The 13,618-nt window shown below is 42.2% G+C and overlaps 1 protein-coding gene across 1 annotated transcript; it reads right to left on the minus strand.

Moving 5' to 3' along the window:
* Positions 1-7,054: 7,054 nt before the first annotated feature.
* LOC139241359 (G-protein coupled receptor 15-like) lies at positions 7,055-12,762 on the minus strand. The gene is made up of 2 exons (XM_070869967.1): positions 12,681-12,762; positions 7,055-7,965 (listed from the first exon to the last, which is right to left on the minus strand). The coding sequence occupies exons 1-2, from the start codon at positions 12,760-12,762 to the stop codon at positions 7,055-7,057; spliced, it is 993 nt and encodes a 330-aa protein (XP_070726068.1).
* Positions 12,763-13,618: the final 856 nt, after the last annotated feature.

Below are 13,618 nucleotides of genomic sequence, written 5' to 3' on the forward strand. Positions count from 1 at the left end.
CATGGAGTAGGTGATGAGGAGTTTACGTTCTAGACATTTTGTCAGGAGTAGGTTAACGAAGGAGTTGTCTTTACCTACCGCCTCTATACCAGTCACGCATCACCAATGGCCGACCCCTGGCATCAAGTCACCCAAGAAGATCAATTTGTCGCTCGTGGGGACGCGGGACAAGGATGCCTCGTAGTTGGAATAAAAAGCCTCTTTAGCCTCATCCGTTGCGTGTTGGGGCTTATGCACTGAGGACTGTGGCACTTTGGTTCTGGGATACGGTAAGGCGAAGAGTGAGGAGGCGTTCGTTATGCCCACTGGGGGAGTATTTGAAGCTTCAACGAGTTCATTTTTGACGGCGAAGCCGACTCCATGAAGGCAGCGTTATTCCTCTCACTTTCTTTTCCAGAAAAACGTGTTACCTCCATCATGAGACCTGGATTCAATTTCTCGAAGGGGAGGAAGCATTTTTTAGATGTCGAATATTACCACTGTTCTTGGTGTAGATCTGTATTAAAAATTTCCAGATTAATATAGAACAGTAACAAATCATAAAGAGGAGAATTTCTCATCCAGAATGTTTCGGCCATTCTGCTGCAGAGAGATGGATGATTGAACCGACACACTGTTTACCCAGAGGCGAGAGTGTTGCCGACCGAGCTACATTTATCAAGGAATATGGAGCAAAGTAGTTTAATTTTATTTGAGATACAGCTCAGCAATTATTTAATGTAATTATTGAACAGACTGGAGGGGCTGAATAGCCGATTCCTGTTGCTATGACTCACCAGCACAGGGCGGTGTCTCTAACCACTGAGCCATTGGGAGGATGATCAGGTGGACATGCCGGGGAGAGCACATGTGAAGAGGCAGCTGACGACAGTGTAAGGGCTTTCAGAATTTAGCTGTCAACTGTCACAGATGTAGATTGGGAATATGAGTCACATATCGGAGAGAAAATGTTGAATTTTGAACAGCCAGAGTCAGTTCCTTCAAGGAAGGAGAGGAGGGGAAACAATGAGTACAGAACTGAATTCAGCAATACTCTGCACTTAAGGGGAATCTCGAAAAGGCAACCTGTAAGTGTAGAATTGAACTCAGCCTCGCTCAGCAACCTCGCGGGATGAGGTAGAGGGGAACCAGTTAGTGTAGGACTGAACACAGCCAGAGTCAGCACATTCAGGGGAGAATAGGGAGGGGGACTAGTGAGTGTAGAACTGAACCTAGACAGAGTCAACTCCTTCAGGGCAGGAGCGGGAGGCGTACTGCAAAGTCTAGAATTCAACGCAACTTTGAAAGATTAAATAATTTGAAAGCATAGATAGTGAGAAAATATTTCATGTTGTTATGGAGTCCAGAACAGGAAGGCATAAATTGCAGTTAGAGTTAGGCCTAGGTCCCCTCCCTCTCCTCGCCGTAAGCCGCTGACTCTTGCTGAATTCAGTTGTTCACTCATTGCTTCCCCTCCTGTCCTTCCTTGAAGGAACTGACGCTGGCTGGGTTCAGTTCAACACTCACCATTTTCTCTCCGATATGTGACATATATGTCGAATCTACACGTGTGACACTCGACAGAGAAATTCTGAAAGCTCTTCCCCTGTTCAGAGGTGATGCCAGAAAGCACTTCTTCACAAAAAGGGCAGTGAACATCTGCCACACTCCTCTCTCCTCGTCATTGATTACAACCGCTACACCAAGAAATGCACGACGATCCAGGTCGACTTGAGCTACAGAACATCAACATGTGTCAAATCTAGAAGACCGTTTTGGACTGTCTCAGAAGTCCTTCTACGATCTGCCATCAGCCTTGAGGATCGAAGGTGAAATATTGAAGAGCTGCGAAATATAGAATGGATTCCTTATCGAGGAGCTTACAGTACAGCGTGAAGGATGAAACCTTCCTCACCAACAGTGGACAGATATGAACCTCCTCACAACCGGGCATGTCAGATGCTCCCACCTTCTCAATAGGTGGATAATTAAAGCATTCCCAACATGAGACGATGGAATTCTTATTCAGACCCTGGAGTACATCATTGGGCACTGCCCCGAGACTAAATTTGCAGGCAGCCTACAAAATATCCGCACTATCACACTGGAAGCTATGGTATGATTTACTTTGCTACTACAATACGAAGGAAGAAGATTTTTTACAAAATTTCCAAGTTTTGTGTCATGCGCAAATTTTGAGGTTATGGCTCCGAGGTACAGTTCATTAAAATATATGAAGAAGCGCAGTGATCCTAAAACCGCCCATCGGGGGACACTACTTTATACAGTCCTTACGTATTCGAAGAGTACCTTATCACCACTGCTTTCTGTTCCTTACCAATTTTGCATCCATGTTACCTTATTATTCCCATGGACCTCCATTTTGCTTACAATTCTATTACATGGCACTTTGTCTAGTTCCTTTTGAAATTCCATATACACATAAATCACGATACATCCACCAGTACTCTCTGTTATTTCATCAATGGACTAAATCAAGATTGTGGAAAATGATGAGTCCTTTACAAATCCGTGTTGGTTGTCATTTATTAAGCCGTATTCTTCCAAGTGACAATTAACGTTGTACTGCATTGTACTCATTGGGCCCTTTACCGCCACCAATGACTGGTCTACAGTTAACGGGTCAAACGCATCCCGTTTTTAACAGGATGCCACATTTGCAACCTTCCAATTTTCTAACACCACTCGTGTATCCAGGGAAGGTTGTAAATTGTGGCCAGATCCTGTGCTATTTCAACGTTTTCCCCCTCAATGACTTACGATGCATTCCAGCCAGACCGGGAGACTTTTCCACTCGGATCACTGCCAAGCGTTTCATCTGCTTTATCGCATCCAATTGCTCCAGCCTCCTCACACCGTAAGCTATGGTGTGATTGACAGACGTCGCCTCTATTGTCAAGACAGAATCAAATCAACCACATATTGTGAGCATTTTGTGTTAGCATTCAATCAATTTACAGTATAAACCAATGGGTGATGACAGCTATTGATAATCAATTATAAAACTGCCTGATATTACAAACGAACTTGTGTTTCCACCAACATATATAGACACTAGCCTAGTGATTATACGTTGATATGCTGGGAAGGCGTGCCTGCTACCTTGACCCTGACACGAAAGTAAGTAAAGAATAAAGTATTTAAGGACATGAAAGAAAGGGCACAACATTTAGCTGGATTCATAACAAAATGCATGCCTGGAGATGGAAGCCTTGAGAGCCCTAAATCCACAATTAGAGACCACATTTTTGATGGCACAGTAAGTAGTTTGGATTGAGGCAATCTTAAACGCAAGCCTGGAGTCTAAAATGTGCATGAAGATGGCAATGAAAAATTCTGATTTCAAAACGGCAAACGAAGAGTTTGATAAGTTGTTTTTTAGCAGCATTACGAGAAAACGTGAAATGATTGGATGAAGTGGGGGCTCTGAAATTGTGATCGAGTGAGGGGTTGAAACTGATGCTGCATGCACATGATCACTGATTGTAAACAGGTGGCAAAAGGACTAAATATGGTTTGTGCTTCGATTTCTACAAAAGAGGTGCCAGGTAATTTAATTGCTCAGGATTTGGGAACGATAGGGTGTTCCAGATGTAAGATATGGCACTTCTTGTATCACCACCATCATGGCTGATGAAGAACTGTGCAATCTTAAGAGGAATCAATCTCAGGGATCGGGAAAGATTCATCTGAGTATCCTTGTGGAGAATGGGGGAAAATTGCAGGAACTCGGGCAGAAATCTGGGATAAATTATTGAATAATTCAGAGAGGTGCCTGGGACTGTAGGGTGTCAGATGGCACGCCTAAACTCCATTAACACGGTATCAAAAGTCTCGCAGAAAACTACAGATAAATGATTTAGACGTCCATTGTGTGTAAAATCAGGATAAACACTGATTAAAGATAAGATCTTGGAAGATCTTGATCGAAATGTATTCACAAAATAAAAAAATATAACCAGCATATTAATGAAGAAGAGCACTTGTCAATCTCATTCACTAGTTCTCTTCGATAGTTTGAGAGGAGTTTGACAGGGGTGAGGCAATGGTTGTGGTGTAGTTTGAGAGTATGTCATAAGATCTTGGCAGGGGAAAGGCAATGGATATGGTGCACTTTGACAGTATGAATTAGGAGCTTGACAGGGGTTAGGCTATAGACGAGGTATACTTCGTTTCAGAGAGGTCTTTAATACAGTTCCTGTGGAAAGGATGGCACTGAAAAAAAGATGGCGATGCTCATTGATAATAATTCACAAAGGATTTGTAATTTGCATACCAATAGAGCGCAGTGTGTGGTGGTACAGCCATTGTCATCGGACTGAGAGAATATTACCAGTGGAGTTCCACAGAGATCTTTTTGGACATATTTTGTTTAATAGCTTTATAAATCATTGGAACTTGGAGTCACAACGTTTACAGAACACACAAAGCTGATGCGGTTTGCAGACTGTAAAGCTGAGCATGATAATTTACAGAAGGTTTCAAACACTTAATAATTGGACAGACAGGCAGCAGATGTCATGGAAGTAGAGAATTACTAATTAAGTCACATGGAACGAAAAAACCCAGGAAGGAACTAATATGTAAATATAAATAAATGCATTTGTATTGAAAAAGTTAGAAGTCTGAGGGGCCTTGAGGAAAACAGTTCAAACTATCGGTGCAATGAGTAATGCAATCAGATGCTGTAAATAGGTTTTTATTGAGCCCAGATGTCACTATATAAATCGTTGCTGCAACTGTACTAATAAATGCTGTGTGCCGATATGGGCACCACAGAATATTGCAGCTATTAAAGGGTCACTAGTGGCGATTAACAAGAATGATTAATGTGATGGAGGATTTGGATTGTGAGAATCGATTATGTAAATTGCACATTTTCTCGCAGGAAAAGAGAAAGTGAAGATGTGATATATTTGCTGCTTTTGCGATTCTAAAGAGATGATATTCCGAACATGGCCAGGATTGGCACCTTGGGCAGAACAGTCGGACTGGAGGACTGGGCCTGCGCTTCAAGTGGATATATTCAACATATTCTGTGGAAACATTATTTCAAAGGGCGAGTGGTCAATCTATGCAGAATCACCCTTGAGATACGTTGGAAGCATTCAGAAATTATACAGTTTAAAGCGAATTGTATCGACTTATTTCATGAAGAAATCTTTCAGGGGAGACATTTAAGAATTAACATGAGTCATGACACTGGGGTTATACTCGCCTCGTGTGTGGGTTTATTGCAGGCTGGTTGATAGAGGTTAATTGCCTTGATTAGAAAACAACTCTGTTTGGATGGCAGATAACAACCTACACGGTCGATTGTCCTTTCCTTGCAGCAATCCCTCTGTTAATATGTTTATGGACACAGGTAAGCGGACATGGAGCGTTGTAAAGTTAGCAGAGAAAATCGCGTGAAGACCGCGCGACCATCGAGTGTTATGCAGTCAATGGGGAGCAAAGTGTAGGGAGATTGCGAGCTCCCTTTGCCCAGTGAGTGAGAAGAATGTGGGGGGACAGTGCGCGCTCCCATTGCCTCTGAGTGGGGAACAATGTGTGGAGAGAGTTCAGGCTCCCGTTGCCCAGTGACAGTAGAACAATGTGTGGGGTGAGTGCGGACTTCAATTACCCAGTGAGTGGTAAAAATGTGTGGGGACAGTGCGTGCTCCCATTGACCAATGAGTTGCAACAATGTCTGCGACAGTGCGGTCATTGCCCAGTGAGTGGGGAACAATATGTGTGGACAGTGCGGTCATTGCTCAGTGAGTGTGAACACTATGTGGGGACAGTGCAAGGTCCCATTGCAAAGTGAGTGGGGAACAGTATGTGGGGAGAGTGCGGGCTGCCTTTGCCATGTGAGTGGGAACAATGTGTCGGGACAGTGCGGTCATTGCCCAGTGCCTGTGAAAAATGTGCAGGCATAATGCGGGCCGCCATTGCCCAGTGAGTGGAAAAAATGTGTGAGGACAGTGCCGTCTGTTCCGAGTGAATGGGGAAATTTGTGTGCGGACAGTGCGGGTTCCCATTGCCCAGTGAGTGGGGAACAATGTGTGCAGACAGTGTGGTCATTGCTCAATGTGTGGGGACAGTGCTGGATCTCATTTTTCAATGAGTGGAAAATTTATGTGAGTCCAGTGCGGGCTCCCATTGCACAGTGAGCGGGAATAGTGTGTGGCGACAGTTCTGGCACCCATTGCCCAGTGAGTGGGGAATAAAGTGTGCGCACATTGGGGGCTCCCATTACCGAGTGAATGTGAACAATGTGTGGGGAGAGTGCAGTTATTGCCGAGTGAGTTGCAACAATTTGTCGGGCCAGTGCCGGCTCCCATTGCCCAGTGAGTGCGAACAAAGTGTGGAGAGAGTGCAGGCTCCCATTGCGGAGTGAACGGAAAAATGTGTGGGCCAGTGCGGGCTCCCATTGCCCAGTGAATGGGGAACAATGTGCGGGCACAATGTGGGCTCCTATTGCCCAGTGAGTGGGAACAATGTGTGGGGACGATGCGGGCTCCTATTGCGCAGTGAGTGAGGAAAATGTGTGGGGCCAGTATTGGCTCCCATTACCCAGTGAATGCGAACAATGTGTGAGAACAGCGCGGGCTTGCATTACCCAGTGAGTGGGAACAAAATGTGGGGACAGTGCGGGCTCACATTGCCCACTGTGTCTCACACTCTGGATCGAAAGCATTACCTGGGGCGAGAGAGGAGGTAATGGGATATTGGGGCCCTTCCTTTAATATTTGACCTTGATCTCCAATGACAGGTTGTAGGTCAGACTCTCAGTCTCCCGCCTGAATTTAGAAAAAATCCAGGGCCTTCGGGATTGGTGGGAATGCCGCAGGCCTGCGTCAGCACCGAAATGAGAAAAGGAAACTAACTGACAATCGATTGCAACACTGAATGGTGCACTAATGCAATGTGCTTCATACATTTTTAATTTCAAATTCGGTAAGATTCTTTGTTTTTGTGAATGTGTATCTTGGGAGGGGATACCTTTTCTCACACCCGCAAGAAGAGCACTGCACGGAATATAACGTGCAATTCATATTATACTTTAATATTTTCAGCATTGTAATAAATTAACAATATGTCTCAGTGGATATTTCATTCCCTTCTTAAGCTCCTCTCTGAACTTACTCTGGGTACCTGCATAAATAAACTGGTTGATGCAGGAACTCAAAAATTGAAGCATATATCCGCTTTCCTCCAGAATAATATTTGATTCATTGATACTAGATCCTGCGAAATAACTAACTCTCCCAATCTGGACATAGATGAATGTTCTAATTAATAACACATTAAAAAAGATGTAACTGCCTGAGCTAGAAAAGAGCAAGATGATGGACTTTCTCCGCTTCTCCATTTCTGGGTCGCTCTGATTCTCTTCATTGCTGTGGGCCCGGAGTCTCCTGCGGGCTCCACTGCCCGCTAGAATGTGTCTGACAGTCAGAGTATTGAGCAGTAAAATCAGAATGAATGGAATACATGGGGTTGAAATATGGAAAATCCAGTCATAAGCGACCCATGCAGGAGAGGTATAAAATGTTATTTTTATGCTGCAGAACCAGGGTGTACTGTTAACTGTATACAAAGTTTCATATAAAAAATACAAGAAGGTATTTTTTAAGAAGCTCAGGGCACAAGCCGTTCCAATAACCACTGCCACAGTTTTCTCGGTACAATATTTTGTTTTCAGCTTCTGGCAACAAATGGCTACATATCGATCAAAGATGAAAGCCACCGTTAACCAGAAAGAACAGTCGATGGCTGCATAGATTAGAGCAATACGGAAACTACAGAACGGAGTGAGGGATAGGAAACTTAATGGGAAATAAATACCTACAATCCGGTTTAATATCACGGCAGTTGCAATGACCAGGAGATCCGTCACCGCCATGGAAACGAGATACTGAGTGATACATTTGGAGAGACCGCACCTTCCTCGGGGTAGGATCATAATCACTGCCAAGTTAGCTGTAACAGATAGAGAGCGAGAATGTGAGAGATAGCAAGAGAGAGTGAATGTGTAACAGAGTGAGAGAGCTCGTTAGTTTGTGTGAGAAAGAGGGAGAGCAGGTTAATTTCTGTGACTAAGAAGAAGAGAGTGAATATTTGTAAGAAGGAGGAAGAGGGAGTTAATGTGGGTGAGAACACTGCAGAGAGAATCGTTACATTTTATATAATTTCTCATCGTAAGACAGTTCTCTCATCCCAGGAATCAGTCTGGTGACCCTCCGATGTACTGCCTCCAAGGCAAATAAAACTGTGGGCAGTACTTCAATTGTGCACTCACGAAGGCCCTGTACAATTGGAGCGAGTTTTTCTTACTCTTACACTCCAACCACCTAGCAATAAAGGACATGTCATTCGCCTTCTTTGTTGCTTGCTGCACCTGCAGTCAATTTCCCTGCGTTTCTTGCACAAGGATACCTAAATCTCGCTGAACAACAATATTCAACATTTTCTCACCATTCAGAAAATATTCTGTTTTTCTATTCTTCCGACCGAAGTGAATAACCTCACGTTCCCATACATTATACTCAAGCTGCCATCTTATTGGCCATTCACTTTGTCTATCTAAAGCCCGTTCCAGACGCATTGTGTTCTCCTCAGAGCTTACTGTCCTAACTACCTTTGTATTGTCAGCAATCTTGGATAAATTGCACTGGGTCCCTTCATCAACATCATTAATATCGATTTTAAATAGGTATGGCCCGAGCCCTGATTCTTGTGGCACCACGTTTGTTACATCCTACTAACCTGAAAATGACCTGTTTACCCGGACGCTTTGTTTTCTGTCCATTATCCAATTATCTATCCATGCTTATATAATACCTCCAAACCCATTAAACCTTGTGTAATAACCTTTTCTGAGTCATCTTATGGAATGCCTTATGGAATTTCATAAACTGCATCCATTGCTTCTCCTTTATGTGCCCTGATATTTATTTACTAAAAAAACTCTAAAATTAATTGCAAAAAACAATTGCCCTTGCTGAAAACCTTGTGACTCTGTCTAAACATTTTATGATTATCTAAGTGCCTTGATACCACATTCTTATCAATGGATTCCACTATTTTCCCGACGCGAAATATTAGGCTAACTTGCCCGTAGTTCTCAGTTTTTCTCTCCCTCCTTTCCTGTATAACGATGTTACATTTGTTACATTGCATCGCTGGGAACATTCCAGATTATAGATAATTTTTAAATATCAAAGGCATTATATCCACTATCTCTGCAGCCACCTCTTTTAGAACTCTAGGATGGAGCCCGCAAAGTCCAGGTGTTTTGTCGGTTTTATTTCCTTTGTTTCTTTCGTACTTTTTCTCTACTTATATTAATTATGTTAAGTTCCTCAACCTCCTTAGTCCCGTGGTACCCCAAGATTTTAGGTTTCTTTTTGCATCTTCTACAGTGAGTACAAATGCAAAACATTTATGTAACGTTTCTGCCATTTCCTTATTCGTTATATTGATTTCTCCTCTCAGGCTCGAAGTGACGAATAATGACTTCTGATACTCTCTTTCTTTTTACATACTGGTTGAAGCTTTTACAAATTGTTTTTATATCAGTTGCTAGTTTTCCTTCATAATGTATTTTACCTTTTATTTTCAATTTTTAGGTTTTCGATTGAAGTTTGATTTCTTGAACAGGATGAGCTTACATTTTCTCCAATAAAATATTTGGAAGAACGAAGCCATTGTCTTTGTTCCTGCCACCAAGACTGTTCCTTTGCCACCGACTCTATCCCTGTGCCTGACAACTGCCTTTGTCTGACCAGACAGTTCACAAAGTTGGGGATCTATTTTATCCTGAATTGAGATTCCAACCACATATCGCTCGACCACCAAGACCGATAATTCACACCTCCTCAACAGCGCCTGTTTTCACCCCTGTCTCACAACATAAGCAGTGAAACCATCATCCATGTCTTTGTTACCTCTTTACGTAACTATTCGAATGCTAACCTCGTTGGTTTCCCACATTTCACAATCCATAAACGTGAGTTCTTCCCAACTCCTGCTGCACGTATCATTAATCGTATTAAGTCCAGGTCACTCCTTTGCTCGCTGAACTACATAAGCTCCTCGTCCAGCAATAACGCGATTTTAAAATTCTCAACATTGTTTGCAAATCCATCAATAGCTTCGCTCCTTCCGATCTCTGTAAGATGCTCCTAACCTACATCACTCCGAGAGCATTGCCTATCTCCTCGTTTAAGAATCTGGTGAATATCTAACCATTTGCCCAACCTTCTGCTGAGCTAATTTCTCTTTTATGGCTCGGTGCGAAAATGTGTTTCAATAACGCTCCATCAAAGCATTTTACTATGTTAAATTAGCTGCATAAACTCACTTTGTTGCTGCTGAAAACATGTCTATCAGGAGTGCAACAAAAGCACAATGGTAATTAAATGTACAAAAGCAAAATTATACAGACACTGGAAATCTGAAACAAAAACAGAAAATGCTGGAAACACTCAGCAGGTCAGGCAGCATCGATGGAGAGAGGAGCAGACTTAACATTTCAAGTCGATTACCTTTTGTCGGAACTAAATAATGATAAGAGATGCAATTGGAGAGGCTAGTAAAGCGGGAGGGTGGTGTGGAGGAAAGAAAAAAAAAGGAAGGTCAGTGATTGCGTAGACGGCAGGAATGGTTATATGACAAAAAGGATAATGGTCAACGCGAAAAAAGCATACTAATGCAGCAAGAAAAGAAACAATATATGGGTCGAGCAGAAGTTTAAAGGGTAACAACAGAATCATTATAAACAACTGCTGTCCAGAAAAAAATGGTGGTTATTATCTGAAAATGTGAAAGCTATATTGAGTCCGGAAGTTTGTAAAGTACATAATCGAAAGATGAGGTGCTGATCCTCGAGTTTGCGGTGAGTTTCACTGGAATAGTGTTGGAGGCCGAGGACTGATAGTGGGAGTGAGGTGGAGAATAAAACAATAGAAGAATGGAAGCTCAGTTTCACACTTGCAATTGACTGAAGATGTTCAGCAAAGCGATCACCAGACCAGTGTTTGCAAGCAATCAAAAATGCAAATGGAATCTTGGCCTTTATGCAAGGGTTATAGTTTTTGAAAGCAGATATGTCCTGCTACAACTGTACAGGGTATTCGTGAGGCCAAACCTAACGTACTCCATACAGTTTTGGGAGCCGTATGTAAGGAAGGATATACTTCCATTGGAGGCTGTTGAGAGAATGTTCACTTGGTTAATTCTGGAGATGAGGGGGTTGACTTATGAATATAGGTTGAGCAGGGTTGGCCCATACTCAATATTCATAAGACTGAGAGGTGATCATAATGAAACGTATAGCATAATAAGCTGGCTCGACAAGGTGGATGTGGTGAGGTTATGTCCACTCATAGTCGAAACAAAAACTATTGGGCATAGATTCAGAATAAGGGGCAGCCGTCCATGAAAAACTGAGATGAGGAGGAATTTCTTCTCTCAGAGGGGTTTAAGTCTATGGAATTATCTGCCACAGAGAGCTGCGGACGCTGATTGTTTGAATATATTTAAGGCTGAGATAGACAGATTTGTGAGCGATAGGGGAATAAAGGGTTACGGGAAGCGGGCGGGGAAGTGCAACTGAATCCATGGTCAGATCAGCAGTGCTCTTGCTGAATGGCGAAGCAGGATCCAGGGGGCAAATGGCGTAAACCTTCACCTATTTCTCATTTTCTTATGTTCATATGATCTCCCAGTGTAGATGATACCGCATCGTAAACAGCAAATACACGATACTGAATTAGAAGAAGTACCAGCAAATATAAGCACATGATTATGATAGTGTTCTAATACCACGCACATTGAAATACTAGTAATATAAAAAAGCTAATATATCTTCATAGTTATATGGTGTGATACCACTCACGGTGAAAACCCAATTACACAACAGGAAGACTATGTATAGTAATAATAGTGTGATACGACTCAAAGGTAAATGCCTAAAACACGTTAGGAATTACATCTGCACAGTTATTCTAGTGAGATACCATTCAGAGTGAAATACCAAAAACACATTTGGAATTATGTCTTCAGAGTAATATTAGTTTGATACTATTCACACTGAAATATCTAAAACACAAATGGAAATGTATGTACAGTTATGCTAGTATGTTACCACTCACAGTGATGTAACAAGAACACAATAGGAATTATATATACACAATTATAATAGTGTCATAACACGATTCACAGTGAAATACGACTAACAAAATGGCAAATATATGTACTATATAATAGTGTGATAATACCATTTCACAATCAAATACAAATAACACAATAAACAATATATATGCAGGATCATACTGGTTTGATAACATTAATTCACAGTGAGGGCCAATAACACAAAGGAAATATATGTACAGTTATAATGTGATACCACTCACAGTGCGATATACTGTTCAATTTCAATAAACCATCACTCTGAACAAATAAACTGATCGCGCTGAAGAGGCGGCTCTGTGTAAAACACAATAAAACAAATATTTGAGAATCAGACACTCAAAAATAGGTAGTGATTCCGTTAATGGAAAGAAATTATTCCGTTAAATGAGATAAAATAGGCCTTGAAGCAGCAGAAATATTACAGTTAAAGGGGAGAAGCGACAGCGGTAATTCGTAAGAGTGATACAGTTGACTGATCATTCGCATATCTAGATACTAACAGAAATATTTCCCTGGAACCCCGATAGCTGCAATGACGGGATAGTAAATGGCAAATACCAAACCTTTTGGTGACCCGTGCATTTTCTGCAGAAGCTTCGAGCACGCCCTGCCCAAAACACAGAGATTATCACATTTATACATGATGCAAGGCTCCAGGGACATCATCAGGTGGCGTGATCTTGTGTACTAATTACAGGTATTGAAACAGAAAGATTAATGCAGCCGCTGGCGGGATCATCTTTACGGTTTTACGGCGTGGAATATATATAGACAGCTCGGACACGGGAATTAAGTTTAATTCCCAGAGAGTACAAGACGACATTACTTCATAAAATATTTAAAAAAACTAAATATGTGGTTGACATGGTGAGAGTCAGCATTGTACACAAGAAATTCGAGCGTTTAAAGCCCTTAATGCGGTGTTAAGTGCTCTCAGCACAAGATGCACCTGACCAGATAAATTCTGATCCTGCAGCAGGCAAACGCAGCACGTTTTCGCTCCTGTCATTATCCAGCCCGTGTCCGAGTAAACACTTGCCACAAGTATCTAGCTCCAAGACTGATCACTCACTTTAACTCAGGTGTCTGCACATTCCCTGTGGATAGGTCCTGTTCAGCAGAGTTACATTCAGTGTGGACAAGTCTATTTGAGCACATGTATTTTCAGTCTGGACAGTTTCAGTTGAGCGGTTACATCCAGTGTGGAGAAGCCCAGTTGTGCTTAATTATATTCAGTATGGACCAGTCCAGTTAAACACGGTTGCAATCAGTGTGGATGAATCCAGTTTAGCACGCTTGCATTCAGTGTAGACAGGACCAGTTGAGCACGGTTGCATCCAGTGTGCACTGGTTCAGTTCAGCACAGTTGAATTCAGTTTAGTTAAATCCAGTTGAGTACTGTTACCTTCAATCTGGCGAGGCCCAGTTGAGCAAGGTT

Source organism: Pristiophorus japonicus, unplaced genomic scaffold (genome assembly GCF_044704955.1).
Source record: "Pristiophorus japonicus isolate sPriJap1 unplaced genomic scaffold, sPriJap1.hap1 HAP1_SCAFFOLD_105, whole genome shotgun sequence".
NCBI lineage: Eukaryota > Metazoa > Chordata > Chondrichthyes > Pristiophoridae > Pristiophorus > Pristiophorus japonicus.